The sequence below is a fragment of the Crinia signifera genome, chromosome 4, assembly GCF_055691185.1.
Source record: "Crinia signifera chromosome 4, ASM5569118v1, whole genome shotgun sequence".
In the NCBI taxonomy this organism is placed as follows: Eukaryota; Metazoa; Chordata; class Amphibia; order Anura; family Myobatrachidae; genus Crinia; species Crinia signifera.
In genome coordinates, this window is record NC_139220.1 from 215,779,471 (window position 1) to 215,803,873 (window position 24,403).

General features: G+C 42.6%; 1 protein-coding gene across 3 annotated transcripts in view; it reads left to right on the forward strand.

The window, feature by feature from the left end:
* The window catches only part of OTUD7A (OTU deubiquitinase 7A), a 260,840-nt gene that overhangs the window by 204,798 nt on the left and 31,639 nt on the right, over positions 1 to 24,403 (forward strand). For all 3 annotated transcript variants that reach the window (XR_014473489.1, XM_083183759.1, XM_083183758.1), the window contains exons 10-12: positions 945 to 1,072; positions 8,094 to 8,264; positions 22,507 to 22,621. Coding sequence is in view for 2 of the 3 variants with exons in the window: in XM_083183759.1 (XP_083039885.1) it covers positions 945 to 1,072; positions 8,094 to 8,264; positions 22,507 to 22,621 (414 nt within the window). In the remaining variant the exon portion in view is untranslated. The remainder of the gene's footprint in view (positions 1 to 944; positions 1,073 to 8,093; positions 8,265 to 22,506; positions 22,622 to 24,403) is intronic.

Below are 24,403 nucleotides of genomic sequence, written 5' to 3' on the forward strand. Positions count from 1 at the left end.
GGAGACCTGTGAAAGTGCATTAGATTCTGGGACCGCATTAGTTTCTCCTAGTGACCCCGGTACCCAGAGTCTATTGCTCTGACAGCTTTAAAGAGAGGAAAGCCCATATGAAAACTGCATACGGACCTTCACTCTTCATACGCTCCTGCCTTGAATGCAACTATATCTGTTGGGGATAACAATATTGGCAGATAAGAAAGAAGTTTATTGTAGTTAAAGAGAAACTATAGAACAAGAAGCCCGGATAAAGTGATCAGCTAACATGAAATTCTAGAAAGTTCTGCATGACAGACATTGTAGGTGCTTGGAAGGTATGCACTCGTTATGTTGATGCCAGAATGTTGATATGGCCGGAATGTCAATATGGACAAAATGTGGACATTTACCAGAGTAGGATCAGGGCTATAAAATTCATTGCGGTGAAAACCTGAAAATGGGGGTTTTACCTTGTTTTCGCTTTAGTGCATCCCACCGCCCAGTGTCTGTGTTTATACTTCTGTTTTTCTGTTGTCATACAGAGGACTGTAGTATATTGTCTTACACCAAGGTTACACGGCCATTTCACCACTGTTATTTGTAGCCTTACGGTGAATATCCTGATGAGTAGGATTGTGAAAAAAGTGACGGCCTTTTACCCCTGTGTGCCTTTTAAAAGATTCCTATTGACAGAATAGCTTATTCGTATGGGTGATGTATGTTTTGCTCTGGGCTTTTCTCAAAAAATCCCAACCAGAGAAACAGTCTATTTTCAATCACAAATCTTTATGCACACATGCTGTTTACGCATGTTTCGCAGCTAGGAAGGCAGACCATGGCTGTCTTGTATAAAGGCGTTTTTAAAAGTTCATAAACCTGACTGTAAAGACCACATGTTCAGATTAATTTATTAATGTTAGGTTTGCTGTATGTTCCAATTAGTAACTATGGTTCTTTATTTTTTCTAGAGTGGAAAATGCAGAAGACCCAGTGTATGAAAGCTTAGAGGAGTTCCATGTCTTTGTCCTGGCTCATGTATTGAGAAGACCTATTGTTGTCGTTGCTGATACAATGCTTCGTGACTCAGGAGGAGAAGGTAAATCTCAGAAAGTGCCTGTTTTCCTAGATGTTTAAATAGTTTTTTGGCTAAATTGTTTCAGTCTGCAAATTAGTCTTATCGTGTAATTACAGTTATGATTACCTCAGATAATAAAACCAATAGGTAAAGGACACATTAAACTCATTCAGAGATGTGTCAAATTATTTAACAAAGTGGTGTCAAACTCATGGCCCTCCAGCTGTTGTGGAACTACATCTCCCAGCATGCTTTGCCACAGTTTTAGCAATCCATTATATAAAATCTGTGACAGGGCATGCTGGGATGTGTAGTTCCACAACAGCTGGAGAGCCATGAGTTTGACACCACTGAATTTTAACCTATCAGAACATTGGCATATAAAGCATTCCGTAAGCCTCATAGTGAACTTTACTGCACAGCAGTAGGAGTGAGATTTTTTTTTATTTATTTTAAATTTTTTGGGCGAGATATACAGTACTACCGTCACTTATCGGGTACAGAGCAGTTTTAATAATGCCGGTACTTAGAAATTAGATTAATCACAAAGGACAGCTGCCCCAATAAAAGTTGTCCATTGCAATAGAAGGACTTCTGGATTTAGGTCCTAGGAATTCTTTTGCAGGTGCACACTGGGCCTTATTCTGATCGGTGCGGCCCGATCAGAATATGCGGCCACGACCGTGCAGGCGAATCCCCGCCTTCCATACGGATCGCCACCTCCGTCCGTACGCGGATATGTGGCGATCCGCATGAAAATGGACGGGGATACGCCTCCTCCGTCTTGGGAGCAGCCCCTGCATTCGATGGTCGCCGAACATCGAATGCAGGGCCGCACGCTCCACTAGGTCCCGCCACCCAAGACCACACGGACACTTGTCCGTGTGAAATCATGTATGGGGGCGGGCAGCTGACATCCGGCGATGTCAGATGCCCGCCCCCTACACACGCGTCACGGCTTCATTACCATGCATACGCCCCGCGTTTGCATGGGAACGCCCATGAAACGCGGGGCGTATGCATAGGGTAATGAGGCTTAGTAGTCCCTCACGCCCCTCTACGCCCCCTGTGCGGCGTGTAAAGAATACATGCGGCGAAATCGCCTGCACATGCGCAGAGTGACCTCTGCACATGCGCAGACGATAACCATCGGCGGGACGTCCGCATGCGGAGAAATCCGCACCGATCAGAATAAGGCCCACTGTGACAAGGGCACTGCAGAGGGAGAAAAATGCGAGAGGAAGCCAATAGGCTTCTATTGGGTAACTTCACATGATGGCATTATCCACTGGGTCCATGCTCCAGAATGTATTGCATTTTGGGCTTTAGTACATATATACACACACACATACACACACTTAAATGACCTTTCAATGATACAATGCATTTTTCTTCTCGAAAAGTTAGGAAATTAAAAGTTATTGTCTCGTGTACCCGCGTGTCTTTGCTATGTCACATATAAAGCAAAAAAAAAAAACGAAAAGAGGTAATTATTGCTTATTATCCAAATAAAATTAAAAAAAGGTCTAGGCAGAATTGTAGGTACCCATTAGAAAAAAAAATAACTATATAGAGCATATTATTACGTATTGTACACTTTAAACAAATTGATTTCTTAAAGTAGTTTCACAAAAAAAATTGATTATTTAAGTAAAGAAAAGTAGTCACTGGATTGAGAGGGCTAGAGTGTCTAGGTCAACAATCAATGGGTTGATACCAAATAATCGACATTGTTAAAATGTCGACATGCACTAGGTCGACATTAACAAAAGTTATACTTGAGTTTTACACTGGTTTGTTTGTGTCGGAGTCAACACCTCACCTCACAGCAGCTTAGCATATGTGATCCTTAGCAAACAAATGTTTCTGTAATTAATTCCTATATTAGATACAACCAGGTCCTATACTGGGAAGGGAAGAAGGTGTGGCCATTGCTGTATACAAGTTTAATACTTATCATTTATGGCCAAATGTGTGTCCTATTTCAGCCTCTGAGGTACCTAAACCACAAGTGTTTCGCAGCGCCGTACAAAGGAACAGTACAGGGAGACAAAACTTGACATAACATTGAATAAATAACAAAACTAGAGTACAAATAAAGAGTGCCACAGTTCAGTACACATTACAGCTTAAATATAAGTAGTGAGGACTCAATCAACATACAACTAGAGGCTTGAGGCCAATGATGGAGATGAGTATGCGGACGAAGATGGTCACTGAGTGTTTGAGTGTAGGAGAGCTGTGAGTGAAATGTGAAGAGAAGAGGGCTTTGACAACAGGAGGGAAGAGGGCCCTGCTCGGAGGAGCTTACAATGTAGTAAAGAAGGGAAGATTACAAGAGGTGCAAGCAAGTGGGTGGTGGCTAGATAGCAGGATGTAAACAGGCAAGCGGTCGGAGAACCAGCTAGTTTATGCAGGATTAGTTTATGCAGTGGAAGAGTACGCTTTGATGAATAGGTGAGTTTTCAGTGCCCGTTTGAAGCTTTGCAAGGTTGGGGAGAGTCTAATGGAGCGAGGGAGTGCGTTCCACTGGAGGGGTGCAGCATGGCCAAAAGTCCACAGTTAAATAGTTTAACTCCATGCATCTTTACCCATACATTAAATAATACAAATATTTATTTCAGTTTGTGTCATGAAAGAGCTGAGAAAGATGGACATTTGTCCTTGAAATATGACAGATTGTGAGATATTTGAGCTGACGGCGCTGGGGGCAGAGCCGAATTTCCCATTAGGCACGTGAGGCACCGGCCTAGGGGCGGCACATGTTTGGGGGCGGCATTTGGATGCCTGTGATAGTACTGTCAGCCCAAAATGTACCAATAACTGCAAAATATCCACTGTACTGTACTATATTCCATCTTAAATAGAGTGTAAATGGATAGGACATGCAGATACTGCCCCTGTAAACTGTCCTACTTAGTAAACATTATTGTTGTGCCTAGGGGCGCCCTCATCCCTAAATCCGCCCCTGTGGGTTATACACTGGAACATAGTTCTATGTCTATGTACACGCTTTGATTGGAATTCCCTGTTTGCCACAAATATAGTTGTGTAAATATTCCATTAGGCTTGTTCTTGTCAAAGACATTCAGGCACATTGCTCCACTTTCATTGAACATTTGAAATGTTTCAATGTGTATGTGTGTTTAACAAAATATGAAACGTCATATTAAATATATGTACGATCATATTAAAGAATATTAAACACATTTTTCACTGTTTATATTATTATTATTTTTTTTTTAACGTAACTGTTAGGGGGCCAGGTGGTGCCTATTGTGAGGAAACCGTTCCCTAGTCTAACTTACCTTAAGGTCATCACATATTACTGCGACGTCTCCGAACAGAGAAGTCAGTCAATCCCCCCTGGAGCTTCCCGGGCGGCTTGATTTTTTTGCATGCAATATATAGCATAGAATCCCAGCAAGTGCTGCCAGAGGCTGTCTGATCCGACAGATCCTACGTGCAGCACTTGCGATCTAAGGGCTCCAATCCCATGCACACAGGACCGTGCATCGGATCTGCCTGCTTCACCCGGTTTCTGGACCCTGTGCATCAGAATCGGGTGAAATTGGGCAAAATTGCATAAGTGCATGGCCAGCTTTAGTTCCCTGCCTTGTCCTCTGCTCCTGATAGTTGTCCGCAATGTTCTGTTCCGCTTGGTTCCACCTTTGGTTCTAGAAGCATCCGTCTGGCTGGAAGTTTCTTTTAGGGAGGTCACTTCCTCATTGTACGTGTTTACTCTTCTCCACAAACAAATGGTGTAACAACTACTATACACCGGCGATGAGCGGTGAGCGCAGGTGCGTGCTCCTGCAACATCGCCGGGAAAGCCGTTCATCTGCTGGTTATACCAGCAGATGAGCGGCTTTGAGGACTGCTTTGCATAGCGCTCCGCTATGCAACGCCGTCCTCCCCCCTCCGTCGGCGCTGGGCAGGGGGAAAGCCGCTCAGTGTGCATATGTGTCACTGAGTGACTTTCCCCGCAGCGATGAATGCTATCATCGCTGTCCATACACGCTGGGCATAGTCGCCCAGCCAGTGTGTATGGACCTTTAGTGGGGTATTTTATCTTGGCTGATATTTCCGAAAGATGGAAATATCGACCATCGGTAGTAAAAGGCCGGGACTTGCCTGTTCAGATTCATCTTTGTCAAAAAATGGCTGCTGGATTGTCGAATCCGCAGCCGGTTTGACTATCGGCAGCTGTTTTTGCCAATATCTATTCCGACAGTCAGAAAACTCTGACATTGAATAGGTCGATTGTCAATTTGACCTAATCTTGTCGGAAATGTACGATGTTTCCAGCTGTTTGAAATATCGGCCAGGATTCAATACCATCCTTAATTTTGAACTGAAACTTTGAGCAGCTAATTAACTAGCGCCGAACACATTTATTTTGATTGGCCCATTTTCATTAAAAAGTTGCATATCTATCTGACGTGAATCCCATGAGCAGGGCCCTATGTCCTTTCTCTCCAGTTCCTTAGCAGGGCAATAATGCTAACTTCTCCATCCTCAGCACATGTGACATGAAATCCTGGGTTCAGAATCTTCCCTCTTGTGCAGCTCCTCAGGGGGTACAGGGTACTATACTATGCAAGACAAATACGGCCACTCAATCCTGCTTTTCTATCCCTTTTCCGTCAACCTCATATGTCATTCTTCTGTTTCTGTTTGTGATTTGTTTATTACATGAGTTGTTGGACTGACTGTCCAGTGCTGCTGATTTTGTGTTGCATTATAAATGATGATGATGCTGATAATCTAGTGCTCCATCTGTTTGGTAGGTTAGTGTTGTCCACCTTACTGCATAAAGGCTGGATGTGGTGCACCACAACTTCCCTGACAACCCCCACATAGTATATTGCATAATATTACTTGAAGTGGTCTGATTCAGTGATGGACATGAGGCAAGATCCTTTTAAGTTCATCAGAACCATGCATTTTTTTTATTCAGCACAGAGCACCATGTGCGGCAGCCATGGTAGTAGTGGAAGGATAGAAAGTGAATGCTAATCGTGTGCTTTTGGTTTGTTTTTTACAGTGGTTTTGTTTCTTGTTTCGTACATTGAGTCAGATGTGGTCGGAGTTGCTATAACTGATGTATGTATCAAGCTTCAAAAAGTGTAATTTTTCAAACCCAGCCTGTGAACCTTTCAAACCCATTGTGCCACCTATACTGCCATTTGCAAAGACCATGAAAATCCCTGGCCTCCCCATGGTCTGTGGCCAGACTGCATGCTACAGTATGCCACAGGATTCATTTGCGCACCTGTGGGTTTGGTCCTGCACATGTGCAGAGGACCGATAATCAGTAAATTGTGCATCCTGTAGCAGTAGCTTTGGGATCTGAACAAATCCCACTGTCTTACAGGTATGTTTTTCACACAGTCATTTTTTTTTTTTTTTGTTTTATAGTTTGTTTTATTTTTGATAAAGCATTTCTGTAAAAGTCCAGTCATGTCTGGTGAGAGACATCATAATCTCCATATCATAATGGGAATTAATCTTTCCTGTCAGCATTCATTAACTTACCTGCTGTCTCTGAAGTCGCACCTGCCTGTACCTACTAAATTTTCAAGCAGTTTTTCTGCAGTTTAAAACAGTCACTTTGGAAGTTTGTTCTGTTCTATTTTTTTTCTTTCTATGGTCTTAATTGTTCTTTGATGTTACTGTTTATTATTGCCACATTTAACTAATGAAATTGTTGTGGTTGCAAAACCTGCTACTGAGTAAATTTAGCCCCTGGTCTCATCTTGAAATTCAATCCTGATTGAGCTGTCTGTTTCTGTGGTTGGCTGGGGGTTTGAATGGAGTGTAGTGCATCAAAATAATACAGGGTTGACTACCCTCCCAGAATGGCCGGGAGGGTCCCGAAAATTCGATCCTCCTCCCGGCCCCCGGAAAGGTGGGCAACCCTCACGGTTTTTGGGGGACCCCCGCTCCCTCCCCTGATCGTGGCTTCCTCCTCCTGACGAGCCATTTAAATATCCTGATCTGCCGATCTCCGATGAGGGGATGGGGCTAAAGTGTCATAATCGTGTCATTTTAGCCCTGTCGCCTCTGCGGAGATCGGCAAATCGGGTCATTTTCCATCATGGAGGCGGGGGTTAATGACATCACACTCAAGCCCCGCTCGCTGAACGCCTCCTGAAAGTCTCCTCTCCGGGCTTCTCTCGGAGAAGAAAATAAAAAAGTCGGCAACCCTGAAAGAATATAAACAGTTATGTAGATCTTCTCATGTAAATATGTAAGTGCAGTTGGTAGACTTTCCCATACTGTATGCCAGTGGTTCCCAAACTTTTTTGAATCACAGCACCCTAGAGTATCAGAATATTTTTCAGGGCACCCCTAGGCCAAAAGTTTGTTACCAAAAAAAAAAATTAAAGTTGTGCTTAAATGTTATCCTTCGGTCCAGTTATATGGTGAAGAAAATGATTCACTTCTGTTTACCCACATATTTTATAATTGAAAGCCACAAGCACTGATTTTGCCTATTACATTCACCAAAAATAATTTAAATTGTTTCTGGACCAACAACGTGAAGCACCCCTGCATGTGTTCCGAGGCACCCCAGGGAGCCTATGCCTACAGTTTGGGAACCACTCCTGTATGCACATATCTTAGTTTTATATATAACACACTGGGCCTAAAGCAACTTGAGTTGTAGTTTTGTGAAATCCAGCCCCCATGTCTAGTTTTGCCCTGAAATGCAGTCGCACAATTTTGCAATAGCAGCGCACAGGAAAGTGCTTGGATATTTCCGGTAGCCCCCTGGGTGTGCAGCCTAGCTGCAAAGCCAGGTATAGGGATGCCATCTTTTTCCCCCCCATAAACGGATCGGACAGTCTTATGCTATCCATACCACACCCCACAATGATCCATTGCTGCCCCAATAACACTGCTTCACTGCCCTCCACTGGCAACGGGTCGGTGACAAAGACTGGCATGTGCAGATCTGTCGGCCTTACTGTTTACTAAGTGGATTGCTTTTAACGATTTTGTCCCTTGTTTATTTACAACACAGTTTGTTTTTCAGCTTTTGCACCTATCCCATTTGGTGGAATTTACTTACCTCTGGAGGTGCCACCCAACAGATGTCATTGCTCACCCCTGGTCCTGGCCTATGATCAAGCGCATTTCTCAGCACTGGTATCTATGGAGCAAAAAGATCAACAGCGTGAACAAGGTGGGGTGACACCCCTACAAGGTGAATATAATAATACAGTGTAATCCTTTCCACCTCACTATACTGTTTCCTGTTTAATGTCTACTGGTGTCTCCAAATTAAGTTTGCTAATCAACACTTTTGCTTTGAATAACATGCTTTTATAAGTAGGTGTATTTTAGATCCATAATTCGGGCTCTGCATTCCAGGTCAGTCCATTCACATTAGTATATGTGGAGCTTACAGACCGTAGTCCCTACCACATGTACACGCACACACTAGGGCAGAGTAACCTAGGCTCCACAAATGTTATATTTCATGGTAAATGAAACAGAGATAAAAACAAGTCAAGTGGATGCAATGAACTGCGTTATCTTCACAGCTTGGTCAGCCGTCCATTTTTGCCAATTTGCCTGGCGCTCGCAGATCTAAGACACTCTCTGGTGTCTTAGATCTGCAGTGCCGCCGTACGGGAAGTGCATGGGCAGCTGACATCCGGAGACGTCAGCTGCCTGCCCCCGGCACCTGTGTCACTGTCGCATTTCCATGGGGAACGCCCATGGGCGCTACCCATGGCCGCCGCTCCTGTCTGCACTGCTAGGTGCGAACGGGCCGGTGAATAATCAATTCACTGCACCTACTTGCACAAAGCTGCTGCACATGCGCAGAAAAATGTATTATGCCAGGAAGAGTCCCTGTTATACATTGCACCAGGTAGAGCCCATAAAACACATTATACCAGGTACAGTTGTTATACGCATCACGCCATGTAGAGCCCCTTTTACACATTACACTAGGTAGGGCCCCTAATACACATTATGCAAGGTAGAGCCCATTGTACACATTATGCTAGATATATTCTTCTTGTACACATTATGCCAGGTAGAGCCCCTATTACACATTATACGAGGTAGAACCCCTGTTACACATTGCACCAGGTAGAGTCCCTGTTGCACATTACCACAGGTAGAGCCCCTAAATACACATTACACCAAGTAAAGCCCCTTTTACAAGCTGCAGGGTGAGCCCACTTTGCACACTGCATCCTCTCACCTCCAGCAGAGTCCAGGCCAGGGCTATGAAAGAGGTCAAGCTATAGGTCCTCTGCAACCAGAGAACTGTAGCCTCCTCCCCTTTCCTGCGTGCATGGTTTGATGCCGCTCCAGGGTCCAGCAACTCTGCAGCGGTACTCCGTGTCAGCCTCCTGCCATTGACCTGCGGCCGACAAGGAGGAGATGCTGCTCTTCACACTGCTGGAGCCACTGCCTGTCAGACTTGGGCAGTGGCAGCCAGCAGTAATGGTAGACACTGCAGCCAGGTATAGCAGAGTAGGAAGAGTGCCTCAGAACTAATTAATTCTGTAATTATATTAGTCACAATTTATATAATTCAGTCATAAACCTGTTATACGTATACTTGTTGACGTCACTTATGTACTACAATAAATACATACAGATGGAGCGGCGCAACACGGCGCTCCATCTGACTGAGACGCGCGTGCGTCCCCCACGCACGCGCGTCTCAGTATCTGGGCGGCGAGGCGGACGCAATCCTGTCCGCCTCCCGCTTCAGGGGGGTGCGGGGACCCGGTGTAGACACCGGGCGACCGCCGGCAGCACCGTCGGAAGGGGACGCGCGCACCTCGTGCTCGCGGGTCCCCTTCCGGCATACAGATGGCGCGGGGCAGGGGATGGCGGCTGGCGTCGCCATCCCCTGGATAGATAAGTCCCGCTCCATCTGTAGGAATGATGTGAGAATGGTTTTAAGTTATTTGTGGGTTTAAACCACATTGTAGCAAGATGGATGCAATGCCTAAATCAATAAGGACCTAATAATGACCAGGCAACAGTGTCTTGCCAAGAGCCAGGCCCATTTATCTAGTTAATAGTTACTGGTGTCTTTCAATGTTTTTTCTAAACTCTATTGACAGTCAATTTTGCGAAGACGCATTGTAGAGTTTTGTAAACAAGTTCATGGTAATTAATAATTGTCTGTATCCATAGATTGTTGTCAATTAAATGGTAATCTGTTTATTTGCTTAAACGATATTGTGTTCTATACCTATGTTTACATTTTTTCATATGCGATTGTAAACAAAAATGTATTTACTGCTCATTGCTGGAAAATTATTGTATTATGTTGGGTGGAAAATAAATACTCAAGTACAGAGAGCATAGCCTGAGATTTATTATAAAGTGTCCTAGCAACAGCTTCCATCAAGCACAAATAGCCTTCAACACTGAATCATACTGTATAGAGAGGGAGACTGCAATTAAAGTCTACAGGCCTTTTAAGCCCCACTGATTAGATACTTCTATAAAAACAAAACAAAAACCCTGAATCAAAATCTCACTGCATTGATCAAACCTGTTTATAGGACAGCTTGTCTAACACAGCTCTTCGCTGTAAGAAATGTGCAGTACCTTGTCTTTCAGACGCTGCATGCTGTTTCTACATTTCTTTTCTACAATGAAAATATAGGCACTGTATTTGTTTTTGGTTCGTAATGTGGAACCCAAAGAGAAAACAATTATAGCATTATATTATATTTTCCATGTGCACGAATGTTTATAAATATTAACTTCCATTTTCTAAGGACACTTTATAATCTGTGCATGTAGGGTCGGTGATAATTTGTCCAGCGCCCTCCTCCCGGGATTGAAGAAGTACCCCAAGATTGGCCTTCCTAATGCTGCTCAACTGCACCTAATTAATGTCATAAATTAATCTAGTGTGTAGGGGACTATATGCGCATTCACAGACCCCCCCCCCTCACAATTGAAAACAGGGCCTAATTCCCTGAATCGGCCCCATAATCTTTTTTACACAACTTTTTTTATTTTAATTCATATAACAAATGTGAGCGACACTGGCACTTTTAGCAGATATTTTGAACATCTCAAACCGAGAGGTTGGCACTACAAAGAGTTAAGGATCGCCTATGCTTACTGAATTAGGCCCTATATTTCCTTCTGCGTGTACACACACACACATTCATGCTAGGATTCATTTTGTTAGGAGACAAATTAATGTACCAGTATATTTTAGGGTACCCAGAGGAAACCCACTCATGCACAGGGAGAATATAAAAACTCCACAAAGTTAGGGCTATGGTAGGAATTGAACCCATGACCTCAGTGCTGAGAGACATAATCCTTACCTTGCAGGGAACCCATATACCCCATCAAAAGATTCACATTCTGTGTGACATCATCTTGAGCAGTAAATCGTATTCACCTTAAAAATGATTGTATTTGTGTAGGTGCCTGGCTGTACTTTCCTACATGACTGCTGTAACAGAACAGACCATGATAAATGTGTGAGCAGCAAACATTTTGTCACGTATAACAGTTAATTTAGTAATATCTGTAACAAAAATAGGCAAACAAAATATTTTTTTGTCTTATTGTTTTAAACTTTTTTGCTGTCTGTTGTCTTGATTCAGCTTTGTAAATAAGTAATAAAGCAAGCAAATGGAGAAAACCATGTTGCACTGCAGGTGGGGAAGATGTAACATATGCTAACCGTTAGATTTGGGTGGGGTGTGTTCAAACGGAAATCTAAATTGCAGTTTAAAACTAAAGCTAACATATACTGGCTACATGCAGTATTTTCCATGCAGAGAAACAATATAAATGTATGTTCTCCCCTTGCATATCAACATGTTTATTTCCAGACACAAAATGACTTGCTTTTTTTCCTTTACTGAATGTGGCCCAGTATATAGTATATGACACCCCACTAGTGAGCTTATGTTGCATAAAATCTACATTTAGAATTTCATTGTATGGCTATATTACTTTTTTTTAGATATTCGAGAAAATGGGGTGAACCAAATCTGCGAGTTTTAAGCAGCCTATATTCTTTCTGGAAAAAAAGGGAACCACCTAAATTCCCTTAGATTCACAGCACATACAAAAAAGACCTCAAAATATGAATTTGGGCGCTAGGTAAATGAGATGTTTTTACTCCCCTGTTTTATTTTTCACGGAGTCTTCCCGTTCTTCTCCATTCCATATTAACATATGAAACGACAAGAAAGGGAGAAAAGGAGTGCAGATCCCCTCGTGTAATACTGCTCCAACACTGTGAAGATACAGAAATATTCCCAGGTTACACACAAATTATGGTATATAGGGATTTATTTTTTTTTGCAAGGGTGTCCCCCTCTACAAAACAGTCACAACATAAAAATCTTAAACTTGCATATCCCCATATCTCTGGTATAACAGGAACAGTATTGTAATTCAATTATCTGACGGGGAGGAAACCCCTCACCAGGGTACTCACACTTCAGAAGATGTTCAATGGCATGGAATATAGGGTGTTTCTCCTTAGATATTCTCCCTCCTACTTCAACTCAAGTAAATGGGGAAAAAAAATGATGCGATGAGGATACTTTTTATTATAAAACAAGTATCCTTTATTTTAATATAATAAATTCTTAAAAAACAGTAGAAAAAGACCACAATGGAGCCACTTAGCTTATAGGGACCGGTTAGGGCTGAGCACAATGATGTTTAGCTGTAGTGAACAAGGTAATGGGGCCCCGTTTTCTTGTCCAGTATTGTGTCCCAAGCCTTTCCCGGCCTTTCAGCCGTCTCCACCGACGCGTTTTGATCCTTAATTTATCCCTGAGAAAGATCCATTCAGGATCGAAACGCGTCGGTGGGGGCTCTCTTTGCATTTTTACCCGTGGAGATCAACGGCTGAAAGGACAGGAAAGGCTTGGGACACAATAGTGGACAAGAAAACGGGGCCCCATTACCTTGTTCACTACAGCTAAACATCATTGTGCTCAGCCCTAACCGGTCCCTATAAGCTAAGTGGCTCCATTGTGGTCTTTTTCTACTGTTTTTTAAGAATTTATTATATTAAAATAAAGGATACTTGTTTTATCATAAAAAGTATCCTCATCGCATCATTTTTTTTCCATTTACTTGAGTTGGAGTAGGAGGGAGAATATCTAAGGAGAAACACCTTATATTCCATGCCATTGAACATCTTCTGAAGTGTGAGTACCCTGGTGAGGGGTTTCCTCCCCGTCAGATAATTGAATTACAATACTGTTCCTGTTATACCAGAGATCTGGGGATATGCAAGTTTAAGATTTTTATCTTGTGACTGTTTTGTAGAGGGGGACACCCATGCAAAAAAATTCCCTATATACCATAATTTGTGTGTAACCTGGGAATATTTCTGTATCTTCACGGTGTTGAAGCAGTATTACACGAGGGTCTCTGCCCTCCTTTTCTCCCTTTCTTGTCGTTTCATATCTTAATGTGGAGTGGAGAAGAACGGGAAGACTCCGTGAAAAATAAAATAGGGGAGTAAAAACATCTCATTTACCTATTCATATTTTGAGGTCTTTTTTGTATGTAGTTTTTTTTTTTAGGTTGAATTGCCATTTTAAATTCGCCATATTTTGTGAATTGCTTTAGAACTAGAACGCCACATTCTCTTACAAAATAAAATGTCTAAAATATATCTGTGTATTAGGAGGTGTGAAAAGCCATCTTCATTTCAGAGCGCTTTCATGCAGTGCTTTGAAAGTGTTGTCTTCACACCGGCGCCTTGCAGCAATGCTTGGGGTTTTATGTTTATTCGCAAGCAAATTTGGCAAATAATGAATTCATAGAAAGCAGTCAGGTTCTTTTAAGTTTTGAGAATGAATGTCATAGTATGAAAATCTGTATAATGTTTCGGTGATTTATTTTTTTTATCTTTCGAGAACACCATTTGAAGTGCTTTGATGAAAACGTCTTGGTTTTGTAGAACCTGTAAATAAGTTATCAGCTGTCACATGTCTTCGTGTTCCACCATCATCAAAAGATTCCCAGATGCCTTTGTTCCTGATTTCGTCAGTTCAGAGCCCCAAATGATGGCATATTTACTGTAAACAAAAATAATGTAATGTCGTTGGCTTAGTCGTTCAGTTAGGCCCTATAAAAGGAACAACTTTAAAACACTTTAAGCTTTGTCAAACATATGTGTAACTTTTTGGTTTTTCTATGCAGATCCATATAATAATCACTATAAGACAAACTGATCATCCAAAAAACACCACTACAAATTACTTCAAATACATATGAATTTATATTAGCCTTTAATATGGTTCCTAGCACCTAGTAAGTACAGTATGATGCAGAAGTAATTGTTCGTGATGATGATAGCTGAAAGCATATTGGGCGGGGTGTAAAAAGCATCACATCTATACGTTAACTTCCACCACTTACCACAGTGGAACAAGCAAAGTATCATAGCCTGGAGCTAGCACAATACTTCTAATTACACAGCACAAAAGGAAAAAAAGCTATAATGCATACATAAAGTAATCTACCAGAACATTCTAGAACATAGCTGGTCAAACCGGCCTTCGAGATCTACCAACAGTTCATGTATTAAAGGCCACCTGTGGATCTGTGCAATGTTTTATTAAGGAAGGAATGCATTACATGTTTAACTACATCTGTGTACCAGCTAGGTGGTCTGGAAAATGTGGACTGTTGGTAGATCTCGATGATCAGTTTGACCAGCCCTGTAGAAGATAAGACACATGAATGTTCTAGGTGTTCACTGCACAACCATTTTAAGATATTCCCACCTTTACATATAAGTGATTAGCCTATGTCACAAAGCCACAAAGTTAACCACAATTGCTGTAATAATTGGCAATAAAATGAGTGTTAATCATTGATTTGCTTTCCCTGGGCCAGGAACTAGTTCAGTACTTGTAATTAGAACTCTCCCACTTCCAGTAACTTGCACATGGTCTAGACTCTATGGTGATAAACACTGTAAACCGGCCTGTACTTGCTTCAAATACCTACTAGCACTACTCACTGATCCTTTATGCTGCATATAAATGGTGACTCTCCATCCTCTGTAGCAGACAAAGCTTTAAACTCATTTCCAATAGCAAAATACAAGGTACAGTCTAATTTGTGCTATTCGAGTTTCCAACAGTACAGGAACTTTGGATGTTCCTCAAATTGGTGGTGCATTCTCCATGTTGAAATATAAAAAAAAGGAGATATACAATAGTTTGATACCTAGAGGAATTCTCAATATGTGTGTGGGTCCGTCACCTCCCAAGTGTCGGACATCACACTCATGGTACTGAATATACAGATGCTCACAATGGACCCCATTACATTACCCGGGTTCCATCTACAGTGTCCTGCCTGAACCTTCATAATCAGTTTGTTTGCCACCAATTTTTATGAATTTAATTTGTCTGGATAATTATCCATTTCTTCCATCATTTGTATAAAGTATAGAGAGGATAAAAAGATACCTTTATGTGTAAAGTAAACGTAAGCATACGTGTTAACATCTGTTTATTCAGTACCACAAGTGGGGTGTGCCTGTACCAGATGCAGAACTGGGAAGTTTGGGAGGTGACGGCCCCACACACATATTGAGAATTCTGTGCCCACGGGGATTCATTATACCTCTAGGTATCACACCATTCTTTTTTCATATATATCAACACGGAAAATACACCCAGTTTGAGGAACATCAAAAGACCCAGTACTGTTGGTAACTCAGACAGCACAAGTGAGACTATCTTATATTTTCCTGCTGTAACATAAACCTATTTACACTGTATACTGTAGCCCATAATGTTGGTATCTGAAATGGCAGATTTCTTTCCTAATGAAATGTGGGATGTTTCAGCTGCTTGGATCTCTCTCTACAGGTATTACCGTATTTTTTTCTGTTTATGAAAATACACAGGGTTTAATATTTCTTTATGATTATTCTTCCCGAAAATACTTCAGCCCTCAGAAATACAGTATGTGCACCCATATTTTATTTAGTGGGAAGCGTTACTATAATATATATATATATATATATATATATATATATATATATATATATATATATATATATATATATATATGATTAAATAAAATTGACATTAACATTGCATGATCCTCAGATTTATTGAGGATTGTGCTTTTCCTCCAAAGATTAATTTCTGGTTCTACTCACATTGACTTATATAATCTATAATGCATTGATTTTTTTAGTCACCAGTTAACCGTTTGATTGCCAACATCTCAAATATGTCAGCGTTGCCTACATTTGTTATATAAATTCAAATAACAAATGTTGTGTAAAAAAAAAAAAAGATTATATTTCCTATATAAGGTAAATATAACCAGTCATTATAATGAATAAAAATGTTTACTTGCCAATTTTTTACACCTATTTTGACAAATTCACTTGGCATTTAAAGGGTTTATTGTAGGAAGACAGATTTGCCGCCATGATGACAATAATCACAGACCTTGCTCTTTATTATTTTGTTTTTTTGTCTATGCAAAAGATTAAAGATGTGCTGAGATTTGTTGGCGACAAGCTTTTGAAGGCTCCCGAGAAGTAGTCTTTGTTTACAATTAGGTATGAAATGTGTCGAAAATGGTAAGGAGATAAAAGCGATGCAGTGATTATCTGACCTCTTTTCACCAGAGATGTTTGGGCAACTTTTCTTATATCAAGATCATACACAATGATCTGTTGGCTTTGTTGGTTGTTCCGTGGAATTACCGCATTACCAATCACATAATGTTTGGGATTTATTTTTTACTAAGGTTTTCAAAGATCCAGATTACTCTACTACATACTCTACTAACAATACTTAGCAGTGACATGTATTTCCAGTAGTGGAAAATTCATTGCACCCTCCCTCTAAGCTGGACAGCCTGAACATGATAGTGTTAAAATACAATTTGTTGAATTGAGTTACAATATTCACTGTATCCCATTATGATTTTCCAAATTTGCATGGTTTTATTTCCTTAGTTTTAAAAGCAGAAAGCAACATGTGTTCTAGGCTTTACCCATAAGTGACCTCTATTACCCCTGATGCCAGTGGGCCGGTGAGGGCCATGAATATGCATGGTCAGTGCTATATCAAGACATTTTGGTGCCCAGTACTAGACACATACACTTTCATATTGGAAACAAGGATGGTGCACCATATTCAAAGGGTAGTGGTTCCAATTCAGACCTGATCGCAAGGCCCACAAATTTGCAGCTCCCAGTGTTCAGTCAAGCCACAGCCCCGCTAGAGTGAATACCACACATAAAGCAAATTAATGTGATATTTATATGAATGGATGTGTACAGCAACCGTGTGAATATGTCCAAAACCCATTGTAACAGTCATCGCAGGCGCCGCATAAGCCCTGGACTTATACAGCGGTGCGATGGAAACAGCCATATCCGCACTGAAGCTGGCATCGCACACCATCCCCACGCCTAGCATTTTCCCAGATACTCTCAGCATTTTCCTTAGCACTGCAACTAAATGGCCGGTTTACACCCCCAGATGCCTACTAACTGTCAGTCACCTTCGTCGCAGGATGGCCTCACACAAGCGGACCGTACGCATGCGTAGTGTATCGCTAATCACCTGCTGTGTGAATTTGCAATCAGGTCTGAATCAGTCCTAGTGTCTTTGTGAGGATCTGGAGTGGCCACAGAATGCAGGCAATACCTAGCAGCTTAATAAAGTAAAAAGAAAGCTCGAAAATAAGTTGTTAATAAATCAGTATGAACCTAGAAATCTGATCTTAGAAATAAGTGGGAAGAAAATAAAAAAAAAATAGGAACAGAAATTAGAAAAAAATAAAGAAATATAATAAAATAATGAATGACTCTCCTGTTCTTCTCCACTCACAGCCTCCTGTTCTGCCGCTCTGGTCTCTGCAGTACAGTTCAGTCGCAGGGAACTTATGTGGTAGCTGTTGTAATGAACCAGCAGGTGGCTGTGGCGCATACAAAGGGGATCAAAGATTGATATGGACAGTTGCTCCCACAAGACAAATATGCTGCTTGAGGATTGCTTTCTCCACCAACATACTGTAGTTATGGCCCTAGGCATAGCTACAATACTAGTACTAGGGTACTATGGCTAGGCAACCCACTCTCCATCTGTTTAGCCTGTAAAATATCTATCTATACCAGCCTTCCTCACATTCATTCACTAACGATCACTAAGTATATAGCAGTTATGCAAACCTGCCCTTTCTGTACTAATCCTTTACTTTCATGTTCCTACTATCCAGACATAAAGTATGTGTGTTAATCATTGCTGCCTCAAGCTGCTGGCATCATGAACTTGACTCTAACCAGCATCCTATCTGTGTGGAGTTTGAATATTATCGCTGAGTTTACATGGGTTTCCTTCTGGTGCTTGTTCCCTTCTTAAGATGACCCTAGAAATAGCTCTTGATGAAGTAGCTTCAGCTGCACTCACACTCCACATTGGCCTGGATATCATATAGGTATTTATAAGTAACATGACTTCCACAATAACATTCTCATAAATCAGAACATCATACTCTTAATGATCTCCCCACAGTGGTGGATTATCCACGGGGTGACAGGGGCGGGGCAGGCTGCGGGCAGGGGTCCCTGCGGCGGATGTGAAGTCAGCGGCGGGGTCCTTGCGGTGGATGGAAAAGTCAGCGCCTGGGTCCCTGTGGCAGATGACCCCGCTGCTAACCTACTAATAGTTGTTGCCCCCAGGGACATTTTACGTACAAATTGCTTACTATTCTGAACAAGATCCTGGGACTTTAACAGACACAACACACGAGCCGATCCTCATGGTTGGTCATTAATAGAAAATATCAGAATCAATGTCCTGCTTGTCAACATGCTTAGGTAGCCTCTCACCCTTTAACATCTGAATGACCAGCTACTGTACATAACAGTGGAGTGGAAGTAACTCTGCTCCCTGGGTTGGGATGTTGCCACTTATCTGGTACTAAATATTGTAGGTGTGCCACGACATTGAAATAATGAGTTATTTTAAGGATAGAATTGTAGCCCTTCTTTGAATGATTTGAATGAAGATTTCAGCTTTTTATCTTGAATAGAGATGACCAATGGCACCACATCATTATAAACAGTAGTTCAGCAACAGTTGTAGGCCATATAGAGACCTACAACCCGGGCTGGATAATTAGCAGATTTCTTTAGTGCTATATAATGTTGTTTTGATACGAGGTGCTGCACCTATAGACCATAGAGATGTAACTTATGATTTAAGACAAGGATGTACAGATGGGGCAGGCCTCTTCCTTGCTGGCGATTGTCAGCGTTGGCGATCCGCCAGCAGCCTGCCTCACCATCTGACCGAGACGCGCGTGCGTCTCACGCGCATGCACGTCTCAATCTCCATCGGCGGGGCGACGAGAACCCTGTCCGTCTCCGCCTAAGGGAGACGGACAGGGTTAGGGGGGGTGCGGGCAGGCGGCGGGGACCCCGGGTTACCGCCGACAAGCCGGCGGTGACCCGGGGTAGCGGCTGGAAGCGCCATCAGAAGGGGACGAGCGCGCCTCTCGTGTGCGCGCGTCCCCTTCCCGCTATGCAGATGGCACTGGCGGGGGATGGCGGCTGGCGTCGCCATCACCATCCCCTGCCAAGATGGGACCTGCCTCGTCTGTATCATTGCTTATGTAATGGCTTTACTATGTCTTAGAATTATTTGATGATTTTGAAGCTAAAGTAATAGTGTGGGTTTTTGTTAGCAGTAGCTGTACCCGGCCACGTGTTGCTGTGGCTCAGTCTGGTTAAATGGAAAAGAACGAAAAGAGAAAGCACACGCTTGTAATATGTTTAATTTTACAATGTTTGTGGGAATACAATATTTTTTGTTGTTCCATTGTCTGTGCAGATATAGAGATTGTCTGGTTTGCAGACTCTAGAACATGCAGCATATAATTATCCATGAGCGGAATGCGCTAAACAGAAAATGTGTTGAAAACCCCATTACCAGGGTTTTTACCGCATTTTCGGTACTCTTTACCTAGATGGGCGCCCGCGATTGAAATCGCGGGCGTCGGGGGTAAAAATCGCGGTCATCGCGGGTAAATCGCGGGTACATAAAAATCTGCTACCCGCGATGACCGCGATTTTCCCATAGGGAACAATGTTAAAAAGGCTGATTGAGCGCGATTTTCATGTAAAATGGCTCAATGCCCGCGATTTGGCCATAGGAATCAATGTTAAATGGGCTACAGAGCCCAAATAGGCACAATTAACCCTTAAATGTCCCCCCACATTTTTAACGCCACCCCACGATCCACGCCAACCCGAAGCGTGGCGAGCGCAGCGAGCCCGCGAGGGGCGGCGGTACGCGTCCTCCGACCTTTTCATGCCCTACTATCCACTAGGGCGTGGAGTGAGAATAGAATAGTGTGGCGAGCGCAGCGAGCCACCGAGCCCGAAGCGTGGCGAGCGCAGCGAGCCCCGCGAGGGGACGCGGATACCTTCACAGGTAGACGCGTCCCCTCGCGGGCTTCACAGGTGTCCGCGTCGCCACGGACACCTGTGAAGCCCGCGAGGGGACGCGTATAACTGTGAAGGTATCCGCGTCCCCTCGCGGGGCTCGCTGCGCTCGCCACGCTTCGGGCTCGGTGGCTCGCTGCGCTCGCCACACTATTCTATTCTCACTCCACACCCTAGTGGATAGTAGGGCATGAAAAGGTCGGAGGACGCGTACCGCCGCCCCTCGCGGGCTCGCTGCGCTCGCCACGCTTTGGGTTGGCGTGGATCGTGGGGTGGCGTTACAAATTTGGGGGGACATTTAAGGGTTAATTGTGCTTATTTGGGCTCTGTGGCCCATTTAACATTGATTCCTATGGCCAAATCGGGTCCATTGAGGCATTTAACAGTAAAATCGTGTTCAATCGGGCCTTTTAACATTGATTCCTATGGCAAATCGGGAGCATCGCGTCGCGGGCATCGCGGGTACATTTATGGCCGGCCGCGACGCGACCGACACGATTTCCATGTTTAACATGGGTTTCAATGGGAAATCGCGGGCATCGCGTCGGTCGCGTCGCGGCCAGACATAAATGTACCCGCGATCACCACGACGGGCGCCCATCTAGGTAAAGAGTACCGCATTTTCATATTCAAGAAAACCCGGGTTTTCGCTGTGGGGGGATATCGCCAGCCTATGGGCTTCTTACCGCAACCCCCGCCGACCCCCCCCCCCCCCCTCACTTTTGTCCGGGCAGCAGAATAATGTCCTGGTCGGACCAGTGGCCTCCTCCTCCCTAGTCCCTACATCCCCTTCCGAGTGCAGGGAGGAGGAGGCGGAGCCATGCCCGAAGGCCAGTGCGATAATTATGTGTGCAGTATCCGGTAATGTGCTTGTTGCGTATTTGCAGCTGTGAAATGACAAAAGCTGGCGATACCCCATAGAAGCCTATGGGCTTCTTACTGCGACCCCCGTCTCCCCGCACGGTTCCCCGCCATCATGCAACGACCCCCTGCTGATGCGCTCTCACTTTTGTCTGGACATCACAATGCTGTGCTGGCCGGACCAGTCGCCTCCTCCTCCCTAGCCCCTACATCCCCTTGGCAGGGAGGAGGAGGTAGAGCCATGCTTGACAGCCAGCAGGCGAGTAACAGCCAGCAGCCGGGTAAGGGAGGGTGGGGGAGCCGCTGGGGCCTTGCCGAACAAGCGAACATTTACATTTTTATTTATATAGATTGCACAGGGAAGCCCATAATATTGTCTGTTTCTAATTGAGCAGTGGAAGATTACAGCATTCATCAGTACACCTGGGACATGGCAAGGAGAGTTTGTATTTCCCTCTTGAGTCAGCAAGCACAAAGTGATCGTCAGCACAGTGATCCCTGTAGTGATGTGTTTGTTATAGGCAGAAATAACAAACTCTCAGGGATGACCTGTCCTCTGCTGCCATCTTGTGACATGAATATATTATTGCAGCAAAAGCACACATTTTGAAACTGAAGTCACAATCCATTAATTAATGATGCTGAATTCAGGATAAAGTTTAGGATTAGGCAAAATCCTAAGGGTTTTCAGTAAGCTTCCAGTTCAATTAAAATTTAGGATTTAGCCAAATAAGTGAGATTCCTGATTTCATTCATTTATATTGTGCAGAATTTAAAGTCACTGTCTCTAGTAGCTAAAATTACTAATGACTATTTATTATTTATACCTTTTCTTCTTAATTTTGATATGCAAATTGAAATTTGAATGTTGTTGAATAAATGGCAAAATAAGTTCTACCATTTGTAAAGTGCAGTGTCCCATCTACTATTTTTCATCTGTCTTTATGGCTAAAACTGCTAATTAATGTGCTCAAGTTTCTCATCATTGATGGGTTCTACAGCCAGTTACAAATACCTTACATGCCATTGTAATATGAGCTCTATATTTGCATTGGTAAATATTACAGTATGTCATGTTTGCTTTTTAACATATAGGGTTTTTTTTTTTTCACAGCTGTTATCCCATTGACAGACTCCGAACACAAGCTTTTACCTTTGCACTTTGCAGTTGATCCTGGGAAGGACTGGGAGTGGGGAAAGGATGATAATGATAACATCAAGCTGGCAAGGTAACATTTGTAAAGAACACAATTGGCGACCAATAAAATTCACAAAAGTGAACGTAACTAAGTTTGATATTAAAATGAGTATATATCTACAGATTCCAGTGGCCATATGCAATAGCCTCCCAGTTAGGAGACTGTGTGGGATGGCAGCCGGACTCTGAGAGGTTATTTTAAAGGGGAAATCATTTACAGGGCAAACCTATGCTTTTTAAATGCCTGCCCCTTTAAAAAAAAAACTGCGTTCAGCTGGCATTCCACATGGAGGGTGTTACATTTGGCCACAAGTGTGTGCGTGTGTGTGTGTATGTCTCCACGCAGTCATGAAACCGTTTGCAAAAAAATAACCGCTACTGGAAATGTGTTTATGTAGATTAAGTATAATGGTGTAGCAGGACAAAAAATCATCAAAATAATTATATATACAGTATATAAAATATACTGTATATAATTATATATAGAGTATATGAAGCATATATAAAAAAATTCACAATAATTTAGCATTATGAACTAAATAGCAAGCTAACCTAACAACTGGGCCTGATATGAGCTCATGCATGCATATATACTGATGTCTCTACTTATAGGTATATATAAAAAAGGAAATAAAATCTGCTAGTATATCATTTTTTTAATAGTGCACTATAAGTGACAGGATGTAATTTAAATCAATACAGACATCTTTTTTTTCCATTTAGAGCCTGATTCACAGATCTCCGGACAATGCTAATTGTCAATTTCTGGAGATCTGCGCATGTGCCAGTCTGCATGCGCATACACTTATACTGCGGTCTCGCTGTTTAAGTAGTGACAGCAGCAATGCAGTGTTTTGTGGGAGCGGTACTGATAACACCGGTGTGTCAGGACCTCTCATGGTGAGTGCCATGGTGGCTGCATGGTGTCACACGTAGCCAATGTGACCAAAAACATGACCGGCCTGCGCCTGGATTTGCAGTTAGGCAGCCCAGCCAGTAATGTGCGAGCACTTTCCTGTGTAGCGAATTGCACACACTTTGGCTATGTGCCTGCAAATTTTTGCAGGCACGTCGCAGGATGAGACCCAGCCTGCCACTACGGGTTGAAGTCTTGCAAGGATTCGTAAAAATACAGCCCACTCTGAATCAGGCCCTTAAACAGATATAGCTGAAATGACAAGTACAGCTCAGAAAGTTGTAAATGAATGAATGAAAAATAAGGAACAGTCATAAAATAATTGCTATATTCGCAATTAATTGATATTTATTTTTATGTGCCTAATTATTGTGAAAAATGTTTAGATAGTTTACATATAAAGATATTCTCTATAATTATTTTGACATGTATTACATTTTTCTCACACATCTTCTCACATTCATTTTGTATAAGCGTATTGCCACTAGGGGTTATTTTTAAGGTAATGTTAGTGACTCCCTTTCCTTTTCCAGAAACTTTGGTAGAATCACAAATGATAGATATGCCGCTGATTGATGTGCCTGATACGCATTCACAAGGTCAATTTAAATAGGAAAGATCCAATGCATGGGGTGAAAACAGATTCATTTATATTCCTGCCTATGCCCAGCAGTTACCAATCAGCTAGTGCCTGTAGTAAGAACTGGGAGATACTCAGATGGTTATTTACGGGATAATCAGCACCACTCTTCTACTTATCTAACCAGTGATTGAGTCCGTGATGCAGGACGTGACACCTGCTTATCCACAATTATGTCTATCCCAAAGGGGGTAAGAACAATTATGTGACAAGAGTGACAGGCATTTCTTAACAAAGGAAAACAATAACACGGTATT